The following is a 27,448-nucleotide window of genomic DNA, read 5'->3' on the forward strand; positions in this document are numbered from 1 at the left end:
GTTGGCACATCAATTGCCTGGAGTTGCTGACCGTCCTTCTTTCACTCAGGAAGTTCCTCCCGTTAGTTCGGGACAAACATGTCCTCGTGAGATCGGACAGCACCACGGTGGTGGCGTACATAAATAGCCAAGGCGGCGTACGCTCCCGCCACATGTCACAACTTGCCCGCCGTCTCCTCCTATGGAGCCAGCAGTCGCTGCGTGCGACTCAAGTCGCTGCGTGCCACTCACATCCCCGGCAAGCTCAACGTCGTAGCGGACGCGCTATCACGACAACGCCTGCCCGGCGGGGAGTGGAGGCTTCACTCCCAGTCGGTCCAGCTGATTTGGGAACGGTTTGGCAAGGCCCAGGTAGACCTGTTTGCCCCCCAGGAAACCTCCCACTGCCCGCTCTGGTACGCCCTAACAGAGGCTACCCTCGGGACAGACGCGCTGGCACACAGCTGGCCCTCGGAGCTGCGCAAGTACGCATTTCCCCCAGTGAGCCTTCTTGCACCAGTGCTGTGCAAGGTCAGGGAGGACGAGGAGCAAGTCACGTTAGTGGCCCCCTACTGGCCCACTCGGACTTGGTTCTCGGAACTCAGGCTTCTCGCGACAGCTCCTCCCTGGTGAATTCCCCTGAGGATCTCCTCTCTCAGGGACGGGGCACGCTCTGGCACCCGCGCCCAGACCTCTGGAACCTCCACGTCTGGTCCCTGGATGGGATGCGGAAGAGCTAGCCGGCTTACCGGCGACCGTTGTGAATACAATCAACCAAGCCAGAGCCCCCTCTACCAGGCACCTTTACGCCCTAAAGTGGCGCTTGTTCGCAGATTGGTGTTCTTCCCGAACTGAAGACCCACAGAGATGCGATCGGGTCAGTGCTCCTGTTCCTACAGGTGAGGCTGGACAGGAGGCTGTCCCCGTCCACCCTCAAGGTGTATGTTGCCGCCATTGCCGCCCACCACGATCCTGTAGACGGCAAGTCTTTGGGTAAGCACGACCTGATCCTCAGGTTCCTGAGAGGCACCCGGAGGTTGAATCCCTCCCGGCCAGGCCTAGTTCCCTCCTGGGATCTCTCGGTAGTCTTGGCAGGACTCCAGAGACCTCCCTTCGAGCCGCTTGAATCAATTTGACTCAGGGCCCTCTCTCTTAAGACGGCCCTGCTGATCGCGCTCGCCTCTATCAAGAGGGTCGGGGACCTGCAAGCATTCTCTGTCAGCGACACTTGCCTGGAGTTCGGTCCGGCAGATACGTCTGTGATCCTAAGACCGCGACCGGGCTATGTGCCCAAGATTCCTAACACACCCTTCCGAGATCAGGTAGTGAACCTTCAAGCGCTGCCCAGGGAGGAGGCAGACCCAGCCCTTTCGTTGCTATGTCCAGTGCGCGCCCTGCGCATTTACCTGAACCGCACACAGAGCACCAGACGCTCTGAGCAGCTCTTTGTCTGCTTTGGGGGACGGCAGAAAGGGAATGCCGTCTCCAAACAGAGGCTCGCCCACTGGGTTGTCGACGCCATCACACTGGCTTATCACACCCAGGCCGTGCCCCTACCCTTGCGGGTCCGAGCTCACTCAACAAGGGGTGTTGCGTCCTCGTGGGCACGGGCCAAGGGCACCTCCCTAGCAGACATCTGTAGAGCCGCGGGTTGGGCAACACCCAACACCTTCGCGAGGTTTTACAACCTCCGCATTGAGTCGGTTGCATCTCGTGTTTTGTCAGGTCCGAGCCCGTAGAACTCGGTAACACGTAGACTGACCGGCCGGGTGGATCGCTTGCGCCCAGCGCTCTTTTCCTGACGTCAAGATAAAGTAGTGTGCCTTCTTCCCAGGGCGCCCCACTCCGAGTCGGGACCCTGGTCGATTCCTCCCCAGCCCTCCGGGTCCGCAGTTCAGCGGAGGAACTCACCGACCCAAGCCACTGCGGGTACCCTGATGGCTACCCTGTACTGGTATAGGTGCTCCACAGGTAAGGCCTCCTGCTCGGACTCCCCCTGTGTGTAATTCCACGGTTCTGTCCCCTTACGAGCGGACCCTCGTGTCTCCCTTAGGCAGTTACAGCTGCCCCGGTTGCCGTGCTGTAGCAACTCCCCCCTTTCGAGGCTGGATCTACCACCGCACCATACTTTCCACACGAGCCCTAAGACGGCCGTGTGACGTGTCTACCACTTTTCCTCCCCAAGAAAAAGGGCAGGTGTGGTCTCCGCAGGGTCTGGGTAAGACCCCCTTCCCTATATGCGTGTAAGGGCCCCGGCCGTTATTGCTCTATGCGAGAAACATAGAGAGAAATGAGGCCCAGCCAGGCTGGCCCGTTCCCATGTTGGCAAACATCGCCTTGTTCCCCTCCCAGGGTAACTAGAAGGATTCCGATGTTCTTATGGGGCATTGGGGAAGGGTACGTGCAGCCAGGTACAGATGATGCGCGGCACTGGATGAAATCCCTGCCCGCCTCTGTATCGGCGGTTCACGTACACGGTTCAGCGCATGGCAAGATTGGAATGGGTCCCCTAGTGTCGCTTCTCCGACACAACATGGAGAGAGCGACAGAAGGGGAACGTTTGGTTACGTATGTAACCTCCGTTCCCCGAGGGAGGGAACGACACGTTGTGTCTTTCCTCCGCCATGTTGCTGAACCGAGCCACTGTTGTGGCCGGACCATTTCCGGCTCCTCAGAAAAATCCTGACTAAACTTCCGTATTTGCCCCGCTTAAATACCCGAATGCGGGGGCGGGGTATGCAAATACTGACTGACAACTCTCATTGGCCCTTTTCAATAGGTCAGAGGTGAATATCGGCGCTCAAGAGAGACCCCTAGTGTCGCTTCTCCGACACAACGTGTCGTTCCCTCCCTCGGGGAACGGAGTTTACATACGTAACCAAACGATATGGTAACACTTTATATTAGGTATCATGAACAAACTATTAACAATATATTTTGAAATATTTCTATACAATATATAGTTAATAAAAATACAGTTGTTCATTGTTCGTTCATGTTAGTTCATAGTGCATAAACAAATGTTAACAAATACAACTGTTGATTTTAAAAATGAATTTGAAAATGCTGAAATTGACATTAACTAAGATTAATAAAAACTTAATAATATTACGTGTGTGTGTGTGTGTGTGTGTGTGTGTGTGTGTGTGTGTGTGTGTGTGTGCTGTATGTAGTTGAACTTCTGGCAGTTTGGATACATTTTTATAAGATTTACCTGTAGGTAATATAACCAAATATAATTAAGGAGGAAGGCCTCAGGCATAAAACAGATTGAAATGACAGAGCTTCAAATATAATTGGATAAGGGGCTTGATTAATTTTTGCCTGAAAGAAATATTCATTATTAGTTACCAAATCCATAGTTCAAAGGGGGACATTTTAATTGTATTACCTTCCATTGCAAGTTACTTATTAATTACAGCATTGACCTCACTATTTAAACTACACCTTCTGTCTTATCAGTTCAGTACAAACACTCTCTCTCTCTTTGGACATGAGCTGAAACTAACATTAGTAAATTTACTTTGGTATAGCCTTATCCTTGAAATTTAATCACAGATTATTAAGACTCTTTAAACAAGTAAGGACTAAACAACACACAGTGTCACCTTGAGATTCAGAGCAACTTAAAATGTTTGTGTGATATTGTATCATAACCAGGGTGTGCATAATAAGAAGTTTAAGGTTATTTTAACAACTGGAAAGTCAGAAAATGGGACAAAGTTTCAACCTGTTTTCCCTGCTGGCAAGAAAGTATATGATTGACAGACGTTTTCCCCAATCTCAGAGTCATGCTGAAATGTATGAATGTATACAAATCTAATGTACATTACAGACTAGAAAAGGTGTAGTTTGATATACATAAATCAAAGTAAATTACAATTTTCATTGGAGTCTTGTTGCTCTACCATGAAAAAGATCAGCAATACATAATATCTAACAAGCTGCATGTGAGACAGATCCACACAGGGGGTCCACATATATACCCAAGTTAAGTGTGTTAATTTATTGTTATTTGCTAGAGAAGGGGCAGATATTCCCCTGTGGCTCCTGCTGGATTAGGTAGTGATGTATCTGAATAATAATGTAGGACTCTTTGAACTTGGTCCTGTGGCTGGTTAAACCTGTGCGATGGCTGGAAGAGCCTAGGTTCTTTTTAACTCTACCAAGATGGTAGAGTGTTAAACAGATAGTTTGCCCAAAAATGAAAATTGTCTCATAATTTTCTCACCCAAAAGATGTTTATGACTTTCTTCTTCAGAAAACAAATGAAGATTGTTTTGTAGAATATCTCATCTGTGTGGGTCCATACAATGCAGGTGGATGGTGGCCTGAACTTTGAAGGTCTGAAAAGCATATAGAGGCAGCATAAAAATAATCCATACAAATCCAGTGGTTTAATTCATATCTTCAGAAGTGATATGATAGGTGTGGGTGAGAAACAGATGAATATTATGTCCTTTTTAACTTTAGATATACTTTCACAAACCCCTCCTATGCACATTCATGAGAGTTCTTCTTTAGTTTATATTCTTTGCAGTATTCGGGCATATCGTCACCTAATGTGCAAATACGACTTACTCTTTTCCTTTGCTTTATCCCTCCACTTTTTCTTTCTCCTCCCTGCCCAGAAGGTTTGACATGCACGAAGAATGTGAACATGCAAAAAAAAAAAACATCCATAGAAGAGTTGTGTGAAAGTAGATTTAAGGTAAAAATTACTTAAATATTGATCTGTTTCTTAACCATATCTACCAGATCACTACTGAAGATATAGATTTAACCACTGGAGTCATATGGATTACTTTTATGCTGCCTTTATGTGCGTTTTGGACCATCAAATGTCTGGTCACCATTCACTTGTATTGTGTGGACCTACAGCGTTTATATTCTTCATAAAACTTTCATTTGTATTCAGCAGAGAAAAAAGGCCATACAAATCTGGGATGGTGTAAATGATGAGAGAAATTTCATTTTTGGGTGAACTATTCTTTAAAGAGAACCTTGACCAGTGTGCATGCAAAACACATATTGAAAAGTCCAGAATCAACTTTATGCAGCTTTAATAACCAATATTTGGGTAAAACAAAAGGGACTTTTTGGCCTTTGGATTGCATAAATGGATTGATAAACATGCACAATTAGTAATTGGGGAATATTAGTTAAACAAAACTCACAATGCACTTGGATGGACAATTTTAGCTGTAATAAGCCATCTAAAACTGAACATTAACACAAAGTTATGCCTAAAAAAGAACCTTGTTAAATTACAGCCATGCATTTCAGTCCAAATCTGACAGCTTTGAATCATTATTAATGTAGGACCCATCTAGTGGAAACTTGAAAACATTTTCACTTACTGTATTTATTAACCCTTTCTCCTTCTACCAGTCCATGTTATCATAATTACCATGAGTGATTCGCACAAACAGGGAAAGTGAACTGGGTTGCTGTGGGACCAACTTGGTCTCATACAATTATGTTACAAATCCTAAATATTTGTAAAATAATTTTTATGTCACTTGTTGTATGTTGAGCCACACTTTCCTGATGGAATTAACATTAAAGATACAACAACAATGACTTTAATAACAAATTGTACAAAATGGCATATCTTATAAATGATCAGTTCTTATACCACGGGTCTATTGAATGCTTGATTGTGATTAGTTGACAGTAAAGTAAACGCACAGCTATGAAATAGGTCCAGGTCTTGATAGCATAACGGTTCCATTTCACTTCAAAATAACCCATTAAAACAAGGACATTGATTAAAGTAAATAGGTTATGATGTCTAAAATATACTACATTTATTTGAATTTCGGTTTAAAATAGCCCTCACACTCCCTTGTCTCATACACACGCTCACACACATACATACACACACACATACATACACACATTGAGACTCAAGTCACAACCAAAAAACAGACCCACACCCCGTGACTTGATCAATACAACAGTTTATATTATCCGAAATACCTTTTAATATGTGCAACTTTTAATGTTTCAATTTACTTCGCCTTAATAAGCCTCACATAGCTATAGTGGAAATCACAGTTGGCTCCCCCTCTATTTCGCTCTCACACAAACTCTCTCGGGAGCAAAGTCAGTGCAACCCCCGACTCACTGGGATCATAAATTGTTGTTTAGCAATGGAAAAGCTGTACAATAATGGCAACACTAGCTGCTGCTGAGACTTAAACTCACACTTTGGTAACTTGAAGCAATGTTATTCCTGACGAGAGCCACTTTAAACACAGGCAATCTCTCTCAGTTTCTCTCTTTCTCTTGCTCTCTCTCTCACACACACACACACACACACACGCAGTAAATTTTTACTCCAATGCCAAAAAGCAGAGCATCCTCTGTTACTAGTTCTAAAGTGATGTTTTTGAACTAGCACCTAAGGCTTGAGCTGTATCAAAGCTAGATACACTTGATCAGTACAACAGTTTCTATATTATCTGAAATATTTGTTGGAAACACCCTCGCGCTCCCCCTCTCTTAAGCTCTCGCACACGTGGACACAATGACTTTATACGTATTACGTACACACTTACTCGTGAGCGAAAAAAGAGCCATCAACCTGCATCTCAATGGGGTTGAAAACAGTTTACAACTGTGAAAGGTTTACAACTGAAATATGATGACACTCGTTGCTGCTGAGAAGTGCTCAAACTTATATCTTGGTGATTTTGAAGTGATGTTACTTCTGATGAGAGCTGCAATAAAAAAGGTAATCCCAGAAGAAATCTCAGTTTCTGAGTTTCTCTCTTTCGATCCCTCAAAAACAAACTCACACACAAACTCACAAACACATGTACAAACGCACTAACTTATTACTACAATAAGTCCTTGAGTAACGCAGCACAAACTTCGCAATCCTCCATTGCTAGTTCTAAAGTGAAGTTATCAAAATAGAAACGAAGGCTCGGACTGTATCAAAGCAAGACTGAATGCATGGCGGAAGAAATTAGTTCCACTCACAAGAGTGTTTTAGGGGACGAAAACCAGAAAATATCTTGAGATAAAACCCTGAACTATGTATTAAGGTGTGGTAACCGTGGTATAAGCGGAATAATTGACTCAGGCCCATTTAATTATTTAAAAATAATGCACATATAATCAGATGGTCAGACATCAATTATTCTTTTCATAAACACTTACTTTTCACTCTGTCTCTCAAACAATGCTATCGTATAACATCTAAATATGTAAACTATAGTCCAGAATTTGTTAGATGAAACATTTTAAGGTTTGCATTACATAACCAGCTACATTTACAAGCTTGAACAAGCATTTACAATCTTGAGAGAGCATTGCCCTTGCGATGCTAAGGATTGAGGTACAAGTCCTGAAAAGTCAACACATGGGCCAAAAGTGTCATAGAAACACTGCAAAATGACATTGTTGGCTGGGTTTAGATTTAAAGTTCAAATAAGGGACGTATGTTTTGTTGATTAAGCATTAACCTTAAAACCTCATCTATTTGGGAGATCATTTTTAGCACCACACATATGTGTAATGAACAGTCATGTAATTTTCATGAAATCAGGCTTTAAAGGACAATTCTATCATCCACAGTCATTTATAATATGTGGCATTTGGAAAAAAATTTTAAGCTATTTATTTTTTTGTCAAATCTTTTCCACGGGCTGTATTCAGCTTTCAGACTGTGTATTTGATACCTCTGACCTAGATGTAGGAATTTAATGTGCATATGTAAAACACCTCATCAGTAGACCTTCCATAATTTTTCATGTCTGAAAAGTTAGGATTTTTCACTTCTCCACAACACCAAGCCACGAAGCCAACACCTTGCAACACTTAAGGATTACATGGTAATAATCATCAGAATACTCAGTGGACACTTAACATCTTGCTGAATTCAAACTACACATATTTACTATAATCTTGAGCTGTAGTGTTTGTTATCAGGGTCTAAAATGGGATGCTGCTGGCACTTGTAAACAAACACCATGCTTGCTAAATGCCGATTTAGGCAGGTTAGCAGAATCAGCCATGCACCAATAGAGCTACTGTGCAATGCAATAATGGTCCACAGTTGAGTACAACCCCCACACATACACTCTCTGTCAGACTATATGCAACACATGGCCCTTTAGTAGTCCACTAAGTGCCTCTCCATCTCCCATTACGGCTTGCACATGTTGTTCGCTAACGCACACTTCTCTAAAAATACCCTGCACTGACCAAGCAGGCCACTCGCTAGGGACACATCAACAAGCATACACAAGTCAAACAGCTCTTTTATAATTGTGGCCCCCATGAGAGAGACAAGCAAGGGAGTGCTGTTTACTTAGCAAATTACTACACAAGCTAATGGCCAGCTACCCCACTAGCCACCTCAGTAAACGATATAAAGCCATAAGTGGCTCTCAGACAAGCTTTCAACTGAGGTATAGTAGTGGCCTGTAAAAATTCACTACATGTCCATCTGTTTATGTACTGTAGCCATGATAACTATATTTCTACAATATATGATGACTGTGAGAGCTAATGAAACGGGGTCTAAAAACCAAGATTCAGTTGAGTGATTTGATTACCTAACTAATTCTAGTTTGTTCAGCAAAGCCCACACCATTGTTTAATTTGCCAAAACCAACCCCACATGCAGTCGTAGGATGATGCTTACAGCTATTGCTTTTTAGGGGCCTTTCAGACTGGCAGTTTAATCTGAAGCAGAGCACAGTTTGCATGTAAATTGGAATGTGAAAGTGGTTTGTGGACCTGGGAGAGAACCGTAGTACTGAACCCAAGACTACCTGTAGGAGGTGGTTTGAGCTCGGTTGCAATGGAACTGTGGTGTAGTAGCCAGCAATCAGGTCCACACTTTAAACTGAAATTAAATGACTGCGCATGTTTTTTTGTTTTGTTTTTTGCAGATTTATGCATGACGACATCATCAGTGGAACAAAAACCTTTACATTTACATTTATACATTTGGCAGATGCTTTTATACAAAGCGACTTACAGTGCACTTATTACAGGGACAATCCCCCCGGAGCAACCTGGAGTTAAGTGACTTGCTCAAGGACACAATTGTGGTGGCTGTGGGGGATCGAACCAGCAACCTTCTGATTACCAGTTATGTGCTTTAGCCCACTATGTCACCACCACTCCAAAAACAAACACACATGTGCACCATGAGTGGCAGAGGAATGTGGTGGGACACAGAAGCGGTGAAGTGCCTTTTATATACTTGTGTGAGTGAGTGTGTAGCCAACTGTGTCCTCAAAAAAATATTGTTTGTGAGTATCAGATATGGTTGCCTTCTCCTGGACATATTCAGGTGTTGAATTGAGGCGCAAGTGTCGCTCACTCTGGTGTGCATAATGATACCAAATAAATAAAACAATCAAGCTCAGATTTGGACCATTACAAATGTGCCCAGCTTAAAACCACTTTAAACCAGTGGTTCTCACTTGACTTTGCATCAGAACCTAGTTTTTACATATTTGACATTAAGTGTTGTTCCAACAGAGCAACAAAGTTGTTTATTATACAAAATTAGCAAAAATTCCTAAAAATAAAATGTTACTACGAACTACGTAGGCCTAACAATAATGAAAATTCTCAACATGAAATCAAATGAATGGGAATTTTTGTAAATATATATACATATATATATATATATATATATATATATATATATATATATATATATATATATATATACATATATATATATATATACATATATATATATATATATATATATATATATATATATATATATATATATATATATATATATTTTTTTTTTTTTTTTAAGATAGATCAGAAATGTGGTACAAATGGAACCAGTACTTTGCCAAATATTGAATCAATATTAGCCATTTTACCAAGTGACATGAATTTGCACCAAAACTCTAAACAACTTAAATGGACACAACCTCTGACATCAACAACAAAAGATATGGGAAGCATTTTCTCTTCCTTTTTACGGTCGGTGAGCCTATTTATTTTGTTATTTTCGCAGTTCATTAGATTATATTGTTATTGGCATTTTATTATTTGCTTTCACAAATTTTATTATTTGCTTTCACATATTTTTCAAAAATTTTCGCTGCTATCCACAACACTATCAAAACAGACCTGTGACCCAGAGGACCACTGCTTTAGAAATACTGTGAGTGATACGTTGTTACAAAAAAGGCTGTGTACAAACAACATTTTAAAGAATGCAAATTCTCCTTCGAGTCTTGTAACCTGTTGTTTTTTTTCCACAAAGGGCCATTTGCAGCTGACATCCACAGGAACATAATAATTTCTAGCTCAGAGGTGGCTACGGAAAAGGCCCATTGACGTTCAGCATGCAAGAGGGGAGAATACTGAGACTCACATTAGAGGCAAAGGGGGAAAAAAAAAAAAAAAGGAGCCATACTCTTAAAGAGCCCATACTATTTACAGGTTCATGATTTTATTTGGGGGTCTATAATGTAAAAAATAAAAAAAACATTTTTCTCATACTGTACATTTCTTCTAAACCTATTTTTATCCTCTGGCTCAAACGCTCTGATTTAACTCCTGTTTCTTTAAAGCCCAGTCTGCTCTGATTGGTCAGCTAATTGGCCTAATCTGTTGTGATTTGTCAACCGCGTAGGGCGTGTGTCAGAAATATAATGCTCCCTACCATGACTGAGTTTCAGGCTTCCTTAACAGCTGTAAACACTATCGTAACTATGGTAACAATGACGTCAGTTTTTGGCGTACAAGATAATGAACGTATGGAACAACAAGCTGATCGACCCAAACCACCTTCTCAAGCAAGACTTGTGCAGGATTTTTCACAGTGGTAAGTTTTAATTTGTAGCTTTCGTACAAGTACTCTGTTGATTATTGTGAACCTGACAAAGCTTCGAGTACAAGACACGTAGTGCATCTAAGTTAGTCATCTTTTGCTGGAATGGGTGTAGCAGTTTTTCCAGAGATATGAATGGAGAACAGAGGCTTACTCCCGGTTAGTGAGCAAGTTATCCGTGGACTACTGTGGATAGCAGCCGTAACATTAGAGCATGTAATTATATAATTATATAAGACTTATGAGATCGACCACTTTGTTACACAGTTTTAGGTAAAAGCCAGCACACAGCTGAATAGTAAACCTTTACTAAAACAATAACATTACATAGCAAGTTAGCCGAGCACTACCATGGATTACAGATGTAAAATTACCATTTGTAAAAATAAATCCATCTCCACACTTGATGCATATTCATGATAGTAAGAACGACAAACAATCTTCATAATTCTACACAATTGTACGTAAAAGTGGGCCCACAGCTGATTAGAAAAACTATTTCAACACAATAACATTAGCTAGCAGGTTAGCAGAGGCCTACAGCTGTGCACTCGGTGTACAGTACACCGTAGCTACAACACAAAACTCTGCATTTGAAATCTTGTTAGCAGATAAATCCACAAATAATCAAGCATACTTACAGGTTGTGATCCTGAACAAAGTGGGAACTGCACCATCTTTCAGGAGTAACTGTCTTGAAAATCCAGCATCGTTTGTGGTTGTATTACTAAAACATTTAAATAAATTTTAAACTCTGATTCTTCAATTCATCTGCCTTTGGAAGTCCAAGCAAAGAGGTTATGTTTTCGCAATGAAGAACACCGCATCTTCTTGAAAAGGCGACAACACTAACCCAAATCATTCTGGCCTCTGCTATATCTATGTTTGTTTGAGGGCAGGACAAAGTAGCCCTTAGGCGGGTATTATGCGAATGTGTTACATAGTGAATTAGAGACATTACGAAAGAAATGGCTGGACTACAATCCAGCCGTTTCTTTTAGCTCATGAGCAGTGTTGTCTGTGCGAGAGAATAACTCCCTTTTGCATGGACTTTGTGCTTTGTAACTTTGCAGACCTATAACATGCACAAACAGCAGACGCAGGGCTTGCATGTGAGCGATGTGAGCAATGTGCGGACGCGAGGTGATCGCATGGTGAAGAGAGTGGCTGTGTCCGAAACAGTTCACTCATTCACTATTTCCTATATAGTGAATGGCAGTTAGTGCACAATATGTCAGCAGTGAGTGAATGAAATGAGTGCGTGAATTCGAACGCTGACGTATACACCGAGCGTTGGAGCTCTGGGGCTGGCGCAGAAAGAATGTCCCATATGAACTTTTTAAATATTTGAGCCTTACTTGTTATTCTTATTAAATAATATATTTTTATTATAGAGAGAGACGCCAGTTTACTGCTTCCTTCACTCCTGCAACGTTTCATTTCATGCTGAATGTATTAAATGACTCTTTGTCAAATCATTAATATAAAGAGTAAACACATTTTAATCAATTAATGATTTGACAAAGAGTCATTTAATACATTCAGCATGAAATGAAACGTTGCAGGAGTGAAGGAAGCAGTAAACTGGCGTCTCTCTCTCTCGCACACTCATGCTCACATTTTCACCGTAATAATTACTAGAAACATTTCCAAACCCCTCTTCTTATCGACAAATTCATCCAGATCTGACAAGAACCTTTAAAGGGATAGTTCACCCAAAAATGAAAATGATCTTATAATTTACTCATACCATCACAGATGTATATGACTTTCTTTCAGCTGCAGAACACAAATGAAGATTTTTAGAAGAATTGATCTGCTCTTTTGGTCCATAAAATGCAAATTAATGGGAGCCAACATTTTAAAGCTAAAACAAAAATCACATAAGTCAGCATAAAATGATCCATAAAACTCCAGTGGTTAAATCAATATCTCCAGAAGCAATGTGAAAGTGATCTTTTTGTCATCCACACCTTTCACATTATTCTTCTTGTGTTTTTAGTGATTCACATTCTTCTCTGTATACTGCCCCCTGCTGGGCAGGGAGAAGAACTTCTAGCAAAAAAGGACTTAAATATTAATCTGTTTCTCACCCACACCTATCATATCACTTCTGAAGGTATAGATTTAACTACTGGAGTCGGATGGATTACTTTTATGATTCATTTATGTGCTTTTTGGAGCATTACAATTTTGGTACCCATTCACTTGAAATATTCTCCTAAAATCATAATTTGTGTTCTGCAGAAGAAAGGAAGTCATACAGATCTGGGATGGCATGAAGGTGAGTAAATGATTAGAGAATATTAATTTTGGGGTGAACTATCCCTTTAAAGTTATAGCTTAGCCATAATTTAATATTCTGTCAAATTTTCCAACCTTCATGTTGTTCCAAACCAGTGACCTTCTGTATTATGTGGAGTACAAAAGATGTTAGACAGAATGTTAGAGGCTGACAGTCATAGTCACCATTCACTTTCAAAATATGGAGAGAAAAAAACATTAAAACACTGAAATTAAATAGTGTCTAAAATCTCCTTATTGTGTTGCATGGAACAAAGCAAATCATACGGGTTTGGAACAAAAGGATGGTGAATGATGACAGAATTGCCATGAATAATAATAATTCTGTAATACATGTTAAATGTGTATTATGTAATGGAATGTAGGGGTGTTAACGTCCATTATCTCATTAGTGATAGTAACGAGTTACTCACTACTTCAGTACTCTTTTAATTGGATACTTTCTTATTCTTACTCAAGTAATTATTTATGTTAGTACTTTTACTTCTACTTTAGTTTTTTACATTTAATTGAGTACAGATTTGGCCACCTCTGGCCTACTGTATATCCACTGTTGTACAGATACAATCTTGGTTTATAAAAAAAAAAACACTTGGAAACCGCTGTTCTATCACAGCACTGGCATTAATACAAGGGATTGTTAGGGTCACAGAGCTGCATGGCGTAGTGCATTAGTAATTATCCCATAGATTAATTCATGAGCCTGAGGAGAAATCACTAAGACAAGAAAGAAGAACTTGTGTGCCGTTCATCAGATGTTTGATATTTATTACTGAGCGAGATGAAGAACAGATGCAGACCATGAAAGGGCAAGCCAAGATCAGAGAGCAAGAACAGAGCAACTTAAATTTACAGGATTGTGAGGATTTATCTAAGGGAATTGATTAAAACTAATTCCAATAAAATATTTAGAGAAGCAGAATTATCTGCCATCAATTGTATCCTGTCATTGGTCTGGATACTTGACACATCCAGACATTTTTAAAAAGCTGTGTGAATTGGACGTGCCCCCAAGAATGAATGTATGCCTTTGATAAAAATTAAATTACAAATAAGATGTGATAAGAGGAATTTTTCATTTTTTATCCAATTAGATCTCGCTTTCTCACGAGCATAGATGAGCATTCTTTAAAACTTTTTTTTAAACCTGAATTTTAAATTGTGACCTACTAAGTAGTGGGAATTGGGCATTCCAAATTGTGAGAAAAGGGGATAATTTTTTTTTTTTAAAGTTCACAAAGTGAAAGCTTAGGGAAGACATTTCCAAAGTAGTGAATGATGTGCCCTGAGAGCTAAAAATCTGGATGTTGAAAATAAAAAGTTTTAATGTTCTCAAAAGTTTACTAATTTATTCTTAAATTTCAGGTTTTCCCTAAAGCTCATGTATTGTTAAATATCATGGGTATAATAATAAAAGAGAAGAAATGCAAATAATGGCTAATCATATGCCCACAGAGGGAATAACCAGAGAAAGATGGTTTAATTCAGGCTTTAGGTGTCTGAAGCTTGACGATATTTTAAATGTTGCAGTTTCAATGCAATACAGAGCTTGGCAGGATGTGCCGACACAATGATATGGATAATCTCCTGCTGAACACTCAGATTATGATTGCGGAAATTAGGCTGCATATTTCCCAGAGGTAAAGTAGCGTGTTTCCTGAACACAAAACAGCCACAGCATGACAACTTCCACACTATAGAGGCTACTATTCAAGACAGTCTCTCCCTCCCTTGCATACTGTTTCCTAAACACACTCACATAGATTCAAACATCCTTCTCTCCCTGAGATTTGTACCAATTTCCATCATCAACATTTCTGACCACAGTAATCCAAGGTCATTTTTAGAGAGTGGGCCATGAAACCCTAGTGGAAATGCTGCAGTGGATGTTTATGGTGAATGCAGAATGAAACAGGCTCATCTTTCTGTGCTGGATTTGACATGCATTCCTGTGGTAGAATAAATCCTGCAGAAATAATAGTCAGACAGCACAAGAGCACAACACAGCATGGCCCTGCTCTATTGCCCTGGCCTGCCTGTGGGTTTGAAGTATTCCGGTCTACGTATTCCAGGTTGTCTAATGAGGCGGAATGCTGTGACCTGCCAGACACGGGCGGAATGTTGTTATGGACCACGCACGAGACTAACAGGTTAAGCCGTTGCGCAACATCTCCAGGTTGCAAGCGGGGTCCGAGTAGGGTGGCAAAGCATCACTTCTGGCACCGCCCCTGATGGTAGATGCCATAACTACACCAGTATGCCGGCAAAAAGCTTGTTTCTCATTGACGGACAATGAAAAGTTGTTATGTTTTCTGATGAAATAAAACATTTTGCAAGTAGATGTTTCACCAGTGACTCATAATAGTGTGAAACAGACTTTGGATCTGTCACAAGGCAGTGTGGACATCATTTGACTTTGCTGAGGCTTTTATATCTATCATTCTATTTTTCATTCTGCCAACATTCTGACTATGTTAACAGGCATTAAAGAAGGGATTAAAGTGTATTAAGAGAAAGCGGTTTATCACACATGGTTTCTGTTGGAGAACTAAGCTTTTATGTGTTTATGTTAACACAAAAGTGCCATTTTGAAGAATGTGCATGTGCATGTGAATATGTGCTCAAGTGCATGTGATAACCCCAATGTCTGATATAGAGGGAAACCAATGTGGTTTGTACCATGAATTTGCGACTACTATGGATTTTAGCTAGTTAATTTTTCCAATGATGCATCATACTATGGTGGTTAGAAAGTGAGTTATGTCACTGTATGGGAAACGTCGCGGGTTACATGTGTAACCCTTGTTCCCTGAAAAAAGCGGAATGAGATGCTGCGCTTTGCTAAGCGCTTTTGGGAACAATGCTGCATTGTGACCAGCTGTGAATATGTGTGTAACACGTCAATGAACGTTGATCGGAATTTATAGCCTCGGCTGGTGAGATCATTAGATGCACCCTTGGCCAGGCTATAAATAGAGGCGTCACCAGCGTGTCGTCAGATCTTTTTCTCAAGAGCAGTCCTGGGACGTCCCAGTGCGGCAAAGAAGCGCAGCATCTCGTTCCGTTTTTTCAGGGAAAAAGGGTTACACATGTAACCTGAGACGTTCCCTTTACAAAAAGATTCACTATGATGCTGCGCTTTGCTATGCGCTTTTGGGAACGCAATACCCATGCCGCCGCACTGGGGCTGTCCGGACCCCTACGGTTGTGAAGTGTGCTCACAAGAATGCGAGAGGTCTCAGACATGAGCTTGAGATGTCGACTCAAGCTCATGAGACCTTGAGAAGGATGTAAGAGCCCGGAGTAGCAAAAACATCTAACCCATAAAGTTCGATGAACGTGTGTGGTGAGGACCAGCCTGCCGCATCACTAACTTGTTAAGGCATGAGCCTGCCATAAAAACTGATGAATGTGCGCGAAGAGGACCAGCCTGCCGCGTCACAAACTTGTTCAGGCATGAGCTTGAGATGTCGACTCAAGTAAGAGCCCGGAGTAGCATGAACATCCAAACTATAAAATCTGATGAATGTGTGCGGAGAGGACCAGCCTGCCGCATCACAAACCTGCTGCAGAAGGACCCCTCTAGCCAAGGCTTTAGAGGAGGCGACCCCTCTGGTGGAGTGAGCCCTGACACCTACTGGCAAAGCTTGACCTGCGCGTCATAGGCCAGGGCATTAGCATCCCTCAGCCAATGTGACATAGTCTGCTTGGTAGCGGCCGCCACCCTGTTGCGGCCCCCATAGCAGACAAATAATTGCCCTGACTTATGCCACTGGCTAGTGCAGTGGACATAAGTCTGAAGGGCACGGACTGGGCAGAGTCTGTGAAGTCTTTCCTGCTCCGGTGTTAAAAACAGCGGGGAGCAGATGTCTTCCAGAGTGACAGGACATAGTGTCAAAAAAGGCACCTTAGGAAGGTAGTCAGGATGAGGATGCAGAACAGCTTTGGCCATACCTGGAGAAAATTCTAAACAGGCCGGCAAAACAGACAGAGCCTGTAGATCCCCAATCCTCTCAAGAGAGGTAATCGCCATAAGAAAGACCATCTTGAGAGTCAGAAGTCTGTCAGACACTGACTCTAGAGGTTCAAAAGGGGGTCTCAACCAGACCCTCCAGGACTATTTCTAAGTCCCATGAAGGAGTTCTGGTCCTAACAGGAGGCCTCAGTCGCATGGCTCCGCGAATGAAGCGAGGGAGTAGAGGATGCCTCCCCAAAGGCACCCCATCCATCAAGGTGTGGCAAGCCAAAATGGCAGCCATATAAACCCTGAGAGTAGCGGGGCATATGCCTGCTGACAGTTTTTCCTGCAGAAAGTCCAGAACTGAAACAATTTGGCAGTTAACTAGATCTGCACCATGTGAACTGCACCACTTTTCGAAGACACCCCATTTATTGGTGTAGATTCTTCTGGTGCCCTAGCACTAAGAATGGTCTCGATAACTTCAGGTGACAGTCCTGTGTCCCTCAGTTGGTACCCGTCAGGGGCCAAACATGAAGTTTCCACAATTCCGGCCGGGGATTAAATATCGTCCCCTGCGCCTGAAACAGAAGGTCCCTCCTGTCCGGAATCGCCCAAGGCGAGCCGTCGAGGAGAGATATTAGCTCCGAGAACCATTCCCTGTTCGGCCAGCGCGGCGCTATCAGTAAGATAGACCCTTGCTGGCGAACTCTGGCCAAGACTCCTGGGAGCAGAGAAACAGGGAAAAATGCATACAGACGCATTCAGGGTCATGTATGCGCCATCACGTCCAAACCCAGGGGGGGGGCTCAAGGACTCAAGGAGAAGTAGAGGAGACATTGCGCTGTTCATAGAGATGAAGAAGTCCTCTTCTACCCTGTAAAATCTCACCCAGATTTGTTCCAATACCTAGGGGTGGAGCTTCCACTCACCTGTCGGTATTTTCTGTCTGGACAGTAAATCTGCTCCCACATAAGGGCATCCAGGGATATAAACTGCCCTGAGTGACGGGGCTTGCCCTGGGCCCTGAGGAGAATCCGACGTGCCAGAATTTTTAGCTGACGTGAACATGGACCTCCTTGATGGTTTATGTAAGAGACTACCGCTGTATTGCCCACCCGCACCAAGACACGGTAGCCTCTGGAGGAAGTATTTCAGGGCCAGAAATACCACCATCAACTCGAGATAGTTACTGTGACAACCGAGCTGACGACCCTCCCATCCCCTTGAGCTGGACGACCACTTAAGACCACTACCCAGGGAGGCGTCTGTCGTTAGCAGCCTGCTGCGACGAGACGCACCTAGAGTGGGACCCAAGGTAAGAAACCGGGGTCTGAACCACATAGAAAGGGAACGAAGCACGCGGCGCGTAACCCTTATTAGTCGTAGGGGACTGGCCCTTGGATGAAATCCCCTGGCTTTTAGCCACAGCTGAAATGGTCTCGTATGGAGCAGGCCCAAAGGGATCACCGTGGACGCAGACGCTATGAGACCTAGTATTTGTTGATACTGGTGAACAGTGCAACCTTGACCTAGCCTGAGTTTGCTCAGGGTGTTCTGAATGGATGTGATACGAGCGGGAGACAACTGTGCCCGCATCGTGATCGAATTCCATATAACCCACAGATAGGTGATTCCCCGGGTGGGAGAGAGAATGCTCTTTGACGTTGAGTCTCAGACCTGGAGAAACCAGATGAGCTAAGACAATATCCCTGTGCTGAACTGCCAGTCCTTGGAGCTGTGCTAAGATCAGCCAGTCGTCTATGTAATTCAGAATGCGGATGCCCCGGAGTCACGAAGGATCCAGTGCTGCATCCATTCATTTTCGTGAATGTGCGGGGTGATAGGGCTAAGCCTTCCAGTATCGGGAAGAACCCGATACTGGAAGGCTTCATCCCCGAAAGCGAATCTCAGGAACTTCCTGTGCTGTGGCAGAATTCCAATATGGAAATATGCATCCATGAGATCGATCGTGATCAGCCAATCGTAATGTTGGATCTGAGACACGACCATCTTGACAGTTAGCATCTTGAACTTGAACACCCTGACCGAGCAGTTCAAGCCTCAAAGATCTAAAATCAGACGCAAACACCCCAAAACATTCATACTGGATTAATAGTGCATTTGGTTAAAATAAATGTTGACTACACTGGGGCGTTTACTTTAATGTACTCTCAAGGTTGGGGAGTAACAAAATACATGTAACAGGATTACGTATTTTAAAAACAAAATATTAGTAACTGTATTCCATCTCAGTTACAATTTAAATAGTTGGTAATCAGAATACAGTTACATTCAAAAAATATTTTGATTACTGAAGAGATTACTTGCATTTTATTGTTATTTGTTCCATTTAATATTAAGTATATTCAGTTGGAAAACATTTATCCATATTAATGATTCAATCCAAAAAGTGTTTGAATAGCGGTGAAAAATGTACAGTACTTAAGATGTGTTACATTCATACGAGCAGACAGAATAGTAAAATTGGAGCAGCAGAAAGATAAATAAACCTTGTGTAAATTGTCATGTGAACATTTAGCTTTATGCTAAGCTAAAATGCTATTTCTAGTCCTTTTACATGCACCTGATACCAGGCAAGATCTTATTTTGTTTATCAACAAAATCCACGTTAGATTATATATTTTTTCTCTCTAATAAGACTATTAGGCATGTTAGGGCAAAAATTATTGATGATTTTTTATTGTTTGTTTTTGTAAAAAATATCTAAAAATCCTTAAAACAAGATCAATTTACTTAATCTTGTTTTAGAAACAACAATGCATAAGATATTTAGGTTTTTAAGTGAATTTATTTTTAACATGTGTATTTTGTCTAACTGTACTGGCAGAGTTTTTATAGTCGGAACAACTGAAAAAATCTACCAGTGCTGAATACGTAATCCAAAGTATTTAGAATATGTTACTGACCTTCATTAATCTAATGTAATTTGATACAAATTCCATGTTACGCCATGTATTCTGTAATCTGTAGTGGAATACATTTTAAAAGTAACCCACCTAACCCTGTGTACTGTGTATACAGTATAATGGTGTGTCAATGCCAGTGGAGAGTGCTTTCCCTTTATTTCTAGTCTGCTTTAAGAGACAAGCGCAAGAGCACTCAGAGCACAGCAGCCACTGTGCTATCAGATGAAAAGCTTACTACTGTGTCTAGAGCCTACAGTCATAACAGCCTCTCCCCTGCCTGCAGAAAAGGGAGAGAAATTGTATGTGTGTGTGTTTGAATACTTGTATATTTGTGGGTATAGAAGTGTGTGGGTGAGAGAGAGAAAAATAGCATATGTGTCTATATAAGAGAGCATGTCTGACAGAGAGAAAGAGATAAAGCATGACAGACAGAGAGCAGAAAAGGTAGAAGAACAAGAATTGTTTGTGTTTGTTTTTGTGTTTGTGTGTGTCATTCAAAGTATCTTAGGCTGGGAAGAAGTAGTTTCTGTCTTCGCTCTTAGTCGATCAGACACAGCTCAGGTCTGGCAAAGGAAATACTTTTCACCTGTCAAACACTCAAAAATGATATGTGGTTCTAGAGAAAGAGAACGTTACATTGAAGCTAACTCCTTCACAGATTTAAAAAAATATGCAAAATGATTAAAGCAGTGAGCTGGATGCTGTTAGCATGAAATACCCAACAAAAATACAAAACAAATTATTTATCAACATGTTGATGGAACTGTGATTTTCTGCTCGCCATTTATCAGGTATGGAACAAAACATATACTATAATCAGCATAATTGAATGCCACAGTCGGATGCAGCTGATAGCAGCATGTTACTGACAAGGGAGAGCAATGGGAGATACAGAGAGAAAGGTAGGAGGTTCAGAATCGATGACATAACACAGTGGCGTTTCGTTGGGGGATATTAATCATGGAGAACTAATTAATGTCTTGCATTGACTCTTCAGTAAACTGGTTCCATCTCATCTCATCTATGCGCATCGTTTCTGTTCATTCTCTTGGAACATCAATTGTTGTAACTGGCCTATATCCAAAGCTCTTGAAAATCACAAAGACTGAATTGCTTAATATCAAAATGTCAGCATAAAACTAGAAATGACTTAGAGAGAATATAAAAGGGTCAGTTTGACCTTACGGCCTTGTGTAAACTTAACTTGGTTAATATAAGACAAACTGCTTGGCTATAGCTTTTTGCCTTTGATAACAAACCAATTTCAAATCAGTCATTCTGCAACAAAAAACTAATTACAAACTATTGAGAATATCTGTGCCTCTGCAAAGACAAATGCTGTGATTATATCCCGTCATTGCTTAATACTTCATTTACTTACAGACATGAAGTGAATTAATCTTTCAGGGACAAGCACAGACTTCTGCATTCATTTGCTTTTTCCATGGAAAAGTTGTGGAATAGGAATGGCAAACCAAAAAAAAAAAGAAGTTTTTAAAAATTTAAAAAATGTTATCATTAAATTTGACATTACAGTTGTTTTTGAGATTACATACTTTTAATTTACAGAGTAACTCATATTGTGATAAAGTTTCTTTCACATGGAGCCTTGAACATGAACAGACTTGTTCTTTCTTCTGTGTTTTGTAATGACAAGCAAATTGGCTTGAACTTGAGTGACCGAGCATTACTTCCTGAGGCAGCAGTCTTGTCTTCCCATAGGGTGTGCAACTAAGGAACTGTACCAGACGAGTGGGTTTAATTTCAATGTTTTGAAAGCATTGTATTGCACAGTAATTGTCTAAGTCTTAATTGCTCTGCTTTTGCAAGCCCTCCGTTCTAAGTAGCTGCTTCTTAATGATAGAACAGCAGTGTAGTGCTAAAATACAGTGGGATGACATCTGTAAATGTGGTTTTAAACTTGCCTCCAGAAATATACCGAAAGAGAATCTCAATGAATAAAACTGTGAAAAGACTGCATGCCTAAATAGACATTCCTTGTCTAACACAATTTTCATATCCTGCCTCAATTGTCTATGCTGTACAAAATTCAGATACCCTAGAAGAGGTGCTTCATGTGGCAACATGTTTTATTTAAGTCAAAAATCTTATAAGGACCAAATCAACCTACCTCAGACAGTAATAACTCCTTAAGGTAACAACTGCACACTTTCACTTTTTACAATGTAAATTCTAAACCCTTGGCAGAATGAGTCTCATGTGAAGAACATCCACAGAGGCATCTTCACATTCCATTAAATAACTTTTCTCCTGATCAGGTCAGTGAGCTGTCACTTTGCCTCTCTATGCCTACTACGGAGAGCCCCAGATATGATGGTGAGCCTCGCTGGCTGTGTGTGTTGGATGAGAAAACATTTAATTACTACAATGTTATCCATTGTCCAGATTAATTGTGATTCAAATGGTTGTGCTTATGAACCTTTGTACTGAAAATATATATTCTAATATCTATATTAAAGGTATCTTTAAACAGCCACATGTATGCTGATCTGTGCCTGCTTAAATTTCTGTGTAAAGACACAATGCAGCATAAAAGTCAGTTTAAATTTAAGCCCTAGGTGGGCTCTAACCCACCTCAGAGCAGCCTTAAACTTTTTTTTGTCATTATTGATCTTATATTTGATATTCATTTCATATTTCTATATTCAAAATGTTATATTTATTCATTTCATTTTCTATATTTAAAATGTTATATTTAAAACATTAATCTCATATTATGTATGCAATTTCTGTGTAAATGCATTTATGCCTGCCCTGAGCAGCATTAAACAGTCTGTGTAAATGCATCAAAATGCCAGTTTAAATGCAGCTTCTGTGCCACCTTGGCAGTGTAAAGATTGCTCAAGAGTCAATTAAATGAACAACAAAAGAGCTCTATCTTACTTTGGGTCTCAGCAGCCAGTGTATAATACATATCAATCTATTTACTCCTGAGAACTCGTAGGGAGTTGATGTTTACATCAAATGATCCAGCAGTCTCGACTAACAGACCACTGCAGCTTAATTAACATTTTAAAACTTTACCTCAAAGGTCCATCCATCTGTCATAAGAAGAATTCACTGAACTAACGGCTTAGTTTCTCTCCCACATATTGTCACAGAACAGGAAAGACATTTCTTTAAAATGCTTATATGTAAATTATCTAATGATTAATCATTGTTTGGCACTTTTTGCTTTTAATTTCATTTGAGTTCAGTTTAATTAGAGTTCAGTCTTGGCTGCATATAATATTTGACCATTAAATGAATGACTATTCTTGGGTCTTAATCCAATTATTCCTGGCTACCTGCTCAAGTACTTGCCTGTTTGAAGCAGCATTTATGAAGTGTGTTTTATAATCAATATTGCTGAAATTACACGTTCATAATTTCTCATGGTTGAAAACTTGCTGATTATGTGGTGCTTTTGGTGTTGATACAGCACAAACATGGATTTTATATTACAAGAACTACCATCCAATTATTTCTAAGAAGAACCAATTTCTCCTTTATGCTATTGATTTTACCAACGCTAACTCTCTGCAAGGCAATTAGATACATAATTAAATAATATAGGAACATTAAGCAGGTTGGGTGTGCTAAAGAAATCCTTGCCCATTTTCACATCATATGGTTTCCAAAAACAAAAATATATTACAATTTATCTTAAAAAAAAAAAAAAGAAAAACGCTTTCTGAAATATAACTGTAAAGAAAAAAGGAGTAAAATATATTTATAATTCATAAATAATTTATAATTTTTAAATATAAATATAATAATGAACCAGAGAAAATTGCCTGAATACAATTATTAAATAAAAAAAGTATTAAAATTAAGTCAATATTTTATAATAACTAACTTTTTTTTTTCAATAAATCTTAATGTAATTTAACTAATGACCAAAGGGTGTATAATCATTAGGTTATATAGTCATGTTTGTTAAATTATAAATGAACGCCATAATGAAATGTTGCCATGCTTTTTAAGCAATTTACCGTGAATTATTGCGTTTTATGTCAACTAGACCTTAAGTTGGCGCCACACTCCTGAGGCGATCAACACAGAGAGTCATTTTTCACTGCTGTAAGCTGTAACAGCAAATCTCTTCTGCAGATAATATAACCCTATAGACATGGGACATCTGTCCATTTGACAAATAGTAACCTAGTAAAGAGTTAAACAGACGCCGGATTTTGACAGTCAGTGTAAAGCGTCATTTTTCAGGTCAGTTCGACAGAGAATCCAACAGCTCACTTTTAGCTCTGTCTTGAGGGGCCGTTCACACTGAACGCGTTAATCAATTGTTTTTCTATGCGGTAGACGTACATCTTTTACCGTAGCGTGTCACGCTGTTTTTTTGTTTTCTTTTTCTCCCGCGTCTCGAGGAGGAACGCCGCGTTTTTCGACGTTAAAAAGAACTTCAACTGTTAAAAGCGTGTCTCGAGACACTTGCATTCCTCTATATTCGTGGTGCGGCGTCTAGCTTTTTTAATGTTTTGATAGTTTTTTTGTTTAGTTTGTTTTTTAGCGCAAGGACGCGTTCGGTGTGAACGGCCACAAACATCCTGATACCGGCTGTTCTAAAAACACAAACTTCCATCATTCCAACTTAAAACTTCCAAAGCACTAGATATTCCACCAGACTTGTTAGAAAAAGAAAAAGAAAACTATCGCTTAAATGCTGATGCTTTAACTTATCTAAAATGCTTAGAATTGTTAAAAGTCTTATGTTTGGGTTAAAATGCCATGAAAGCCACCGAGATCGGTGCCATCCTCTTGTCAAGGGTTAAAAAATGATTGTTGGTCCTTGTCTACCACGGTCAGTCTTGAATGGAATGCAATCGACACAAAACCTCCATCCTGAAAAGAATGCAAGGTGATTGAAAGAAATTACAACTACAATGGTTATAGCTCTGATGGAGTAAATGCAGCCCGACTTATTCACTCATGCACACCAGCGTGCCAGGTCTTGTGCCATATCTCCCATTGCCCTAACACTGCAAATGAGGCACATAATACGAGGTGGTGTATACGATTGAACTTACGGGATGATGAAGAAGCTGCCTGAGAGATGCTGAGGTGACTAAAAATCCACATCAAGAGCTTCAACCCGGTCCTGGCGTGTCGCTGCATCTTCGCGTACTGCGCTGCTGAGATTTGAGCTGAGATGCGCGCGCCGAGACAGATACTTTTCCTCCTCGTGCCACAGCCTGTGAGCGCTGCACTGTCAGGATGAGCAGTTCCACAGAGCAAAGCCTGTAGGTGAGGAAGACGCCGCACTAACAAACGCTTCTCGGAGGTGCTATAGTGATAATATATTTCAACGCAACGGAAAGATATTTAAACAAAAAAAAAAAAGATTTCAGAGGAGCACTTTAACGCAGTATTTCAAGCCATGTTGTAGCGTAGATCGATGCGCGAAGCGCTGTGTGCAGCACCATCTGATGCTTGTTTCGCGGAGGTCGCTGTCCAGGTGCTGAAGTTACTACACACAGCGCACGCTTGTCCCGGAGCCTTGTCCATATAAATACAGAAACCCCTCTCCTTTGCATTGGTACATTCCACCAAACAGTGGAGCAACCCTCGCGGGACAAGGGCCATAGCTTTGAGCGCCTTCTCATGGGCAGCAGAGAATAGATAACTATTTTTATGAGACTTTCTTTTTAATGGCATTTCTGGAGGAGTTCGTGTAATTGGAAAAATTTTGGACATGGACTACACCCAAATTACGGTGGTGGTCATACAAGATGATGAAGTAGGGGAGACCGGGGATGAAAGTAACACCTTTTGTTTGAGCGTCAGCAACTCAGTGGTTGTTTGTGCTAGGTCTCTCAAATTTTGATACATACTACCCATATCTGTCTTCAACAAATATAACTCACTTGGACATCTAGTACACAATCATATATTATGTGAGTTAGTGTCAAATACAAAGAGTTCCGTTGATACAACCTGCCCCACAACTGGGGTGAGTTGTAACAATGTGAGGTAATTTGCTGAATAAGATCCACACTATACAATTTATACAAGAACTTTATTGAAGAATAAAGAAGACATTGTTTTGAATAATCTGAACAATTTAAAGTGAACAAAAAAGTTAAAAACTTAACATTATCTAAAAAATTATTTCTTTGTGTGTTTGTGTGTGTGTGTGTGTGTGTGTGTGTGTGTGTGTGTGTGTGTGTGTGTGTGTGTGTGTGTGTGTGTGTGTGTGTGTGTGTGTGTGTGTGTGTGTGTGTGTGTGTGTGTGTGTGTGTGGACTGTATTCCTGAATGTTCATGTGTCACAGGTTCAATCACTGTCACAATTGTGGCAAATGTAGATGCTGCCCCTGGAGTGCAGGCTTTGTGGGCAAAGAACTGACAGTTTACACACTTGACCCACATTACTTTTGGCCTCGAGTTTGCAAAGAGTTCTATGCATACAATGCAGAAATTCTCCTCATCTGACGTTTCAGAATCCCCTTGATCATTGGGCTTGGGCCTTTTGCTCGTTTGCTCCTTTCCAGATAGCAGTGTTATTCTTTTTTTTACACTTTTTTTAATGGTCCTCTTCTTTGCTTCCGCTTCAAGTGCCTGTTTCACAGGTGTATCTGTCAGAATTTCTGATTGCCTCTTCTTTCTTTTCTTTATTCATTAATGGAATACAGTGTTTAGACTCGGAAGCCACACTTAAATGTATAAATATCATTGCAGAGATAAGAAAATTGCAAACCATGTGACATCTGTGAACAAAACATATTTAATCTTTTCTCAAAAATAACTTCACCCATATAGAAATTTGAATATGACAATATATGCAATTTGCAAAACACATATATAAAATATATGTCCATATATGGTTTGCACTGATAGTAAAAAAAATTATAAAAGTAAAATTCACATACACATGCAATCTACATTTTAAAATACAATTTTTTTTTTTTGAAAATGTAACATTTTCCCTTATGGACTTTGAATTTGTACATATATGCTCAATTCTAGAGTATATGTTTATATATGGATCAGATTTCTGTATGGGCACATCCTGTATCTCTACCCTTTTTGCAAGTACTTGCAATTACTTTTAAGAAATTGGTCCCAAGGTCATTTATAAAGTGTTAAGTCAGTTCACAAGTGAATTCTCAGGTTCACCCTTAATAAGAGTAAACTCAGGTGCAGTTAATCACATTAACTTTGCACATGTTCTACTAAGTTCTACAACCAGAAAGTGTCCAAACACACTTTGTATTAATTTTGAACAGTGTGGCTTGAATTGTCATTTTAAACCTAACAAACCCATTTTTGAGATGCAAGGATTTTTAATTGTGGCTTAAGTGTCCAAATACTTTTGGGGCAACTATATATATACCTACTGGGGTGAACGTCTCGGTTTCTGACGTAACCTCCGTTCCCTGATGGAGGGAACGAGACGTTGTGTCGATGAGTTGACACTAGGGGTCGCTCCTGC

General features: G+C 40.5%; 1 protein-coding gene across 1 annotated transcript in view; it reads right to left on the reverse strand.

The window, feature by feature from the left end:
- Positions 1–25,475, reverse strand: part of LOC127635233 (contactin-associated protein-like 2) — a 472,530-nt gene extending 447,055 nt beyond the window's left edge. The window contains 1 exon segment of the mRNA XM_052115124.1: positions 25,045–25,475. Coding sequence (XP_051971084.1) covers positions 25,045–25,132 — 88 coding nt within the window. The 5' untranslated portion in view covers positions 25,133–25,475.
- Between the last annotated feature and the right edge of the window lie 1,973 nt (positions 25,476–27,448).

The sequence above is a fragment of the Xyrauchen texanus genome, chromosome 42 (assembly GCF_025860055.1).
Source record: "Xyrauchen texanus isolate HMW12.3.18 chromosome 42, RBS_HiC_50CHRs, whole genome shotgun sequence".
Lineage (NCBI taxonomy): Eukaryota > Metazoa > Chordata > Actinopteri > Cypriniformes > Catostomidae > Xyrauchen > Xyrauchen texanus.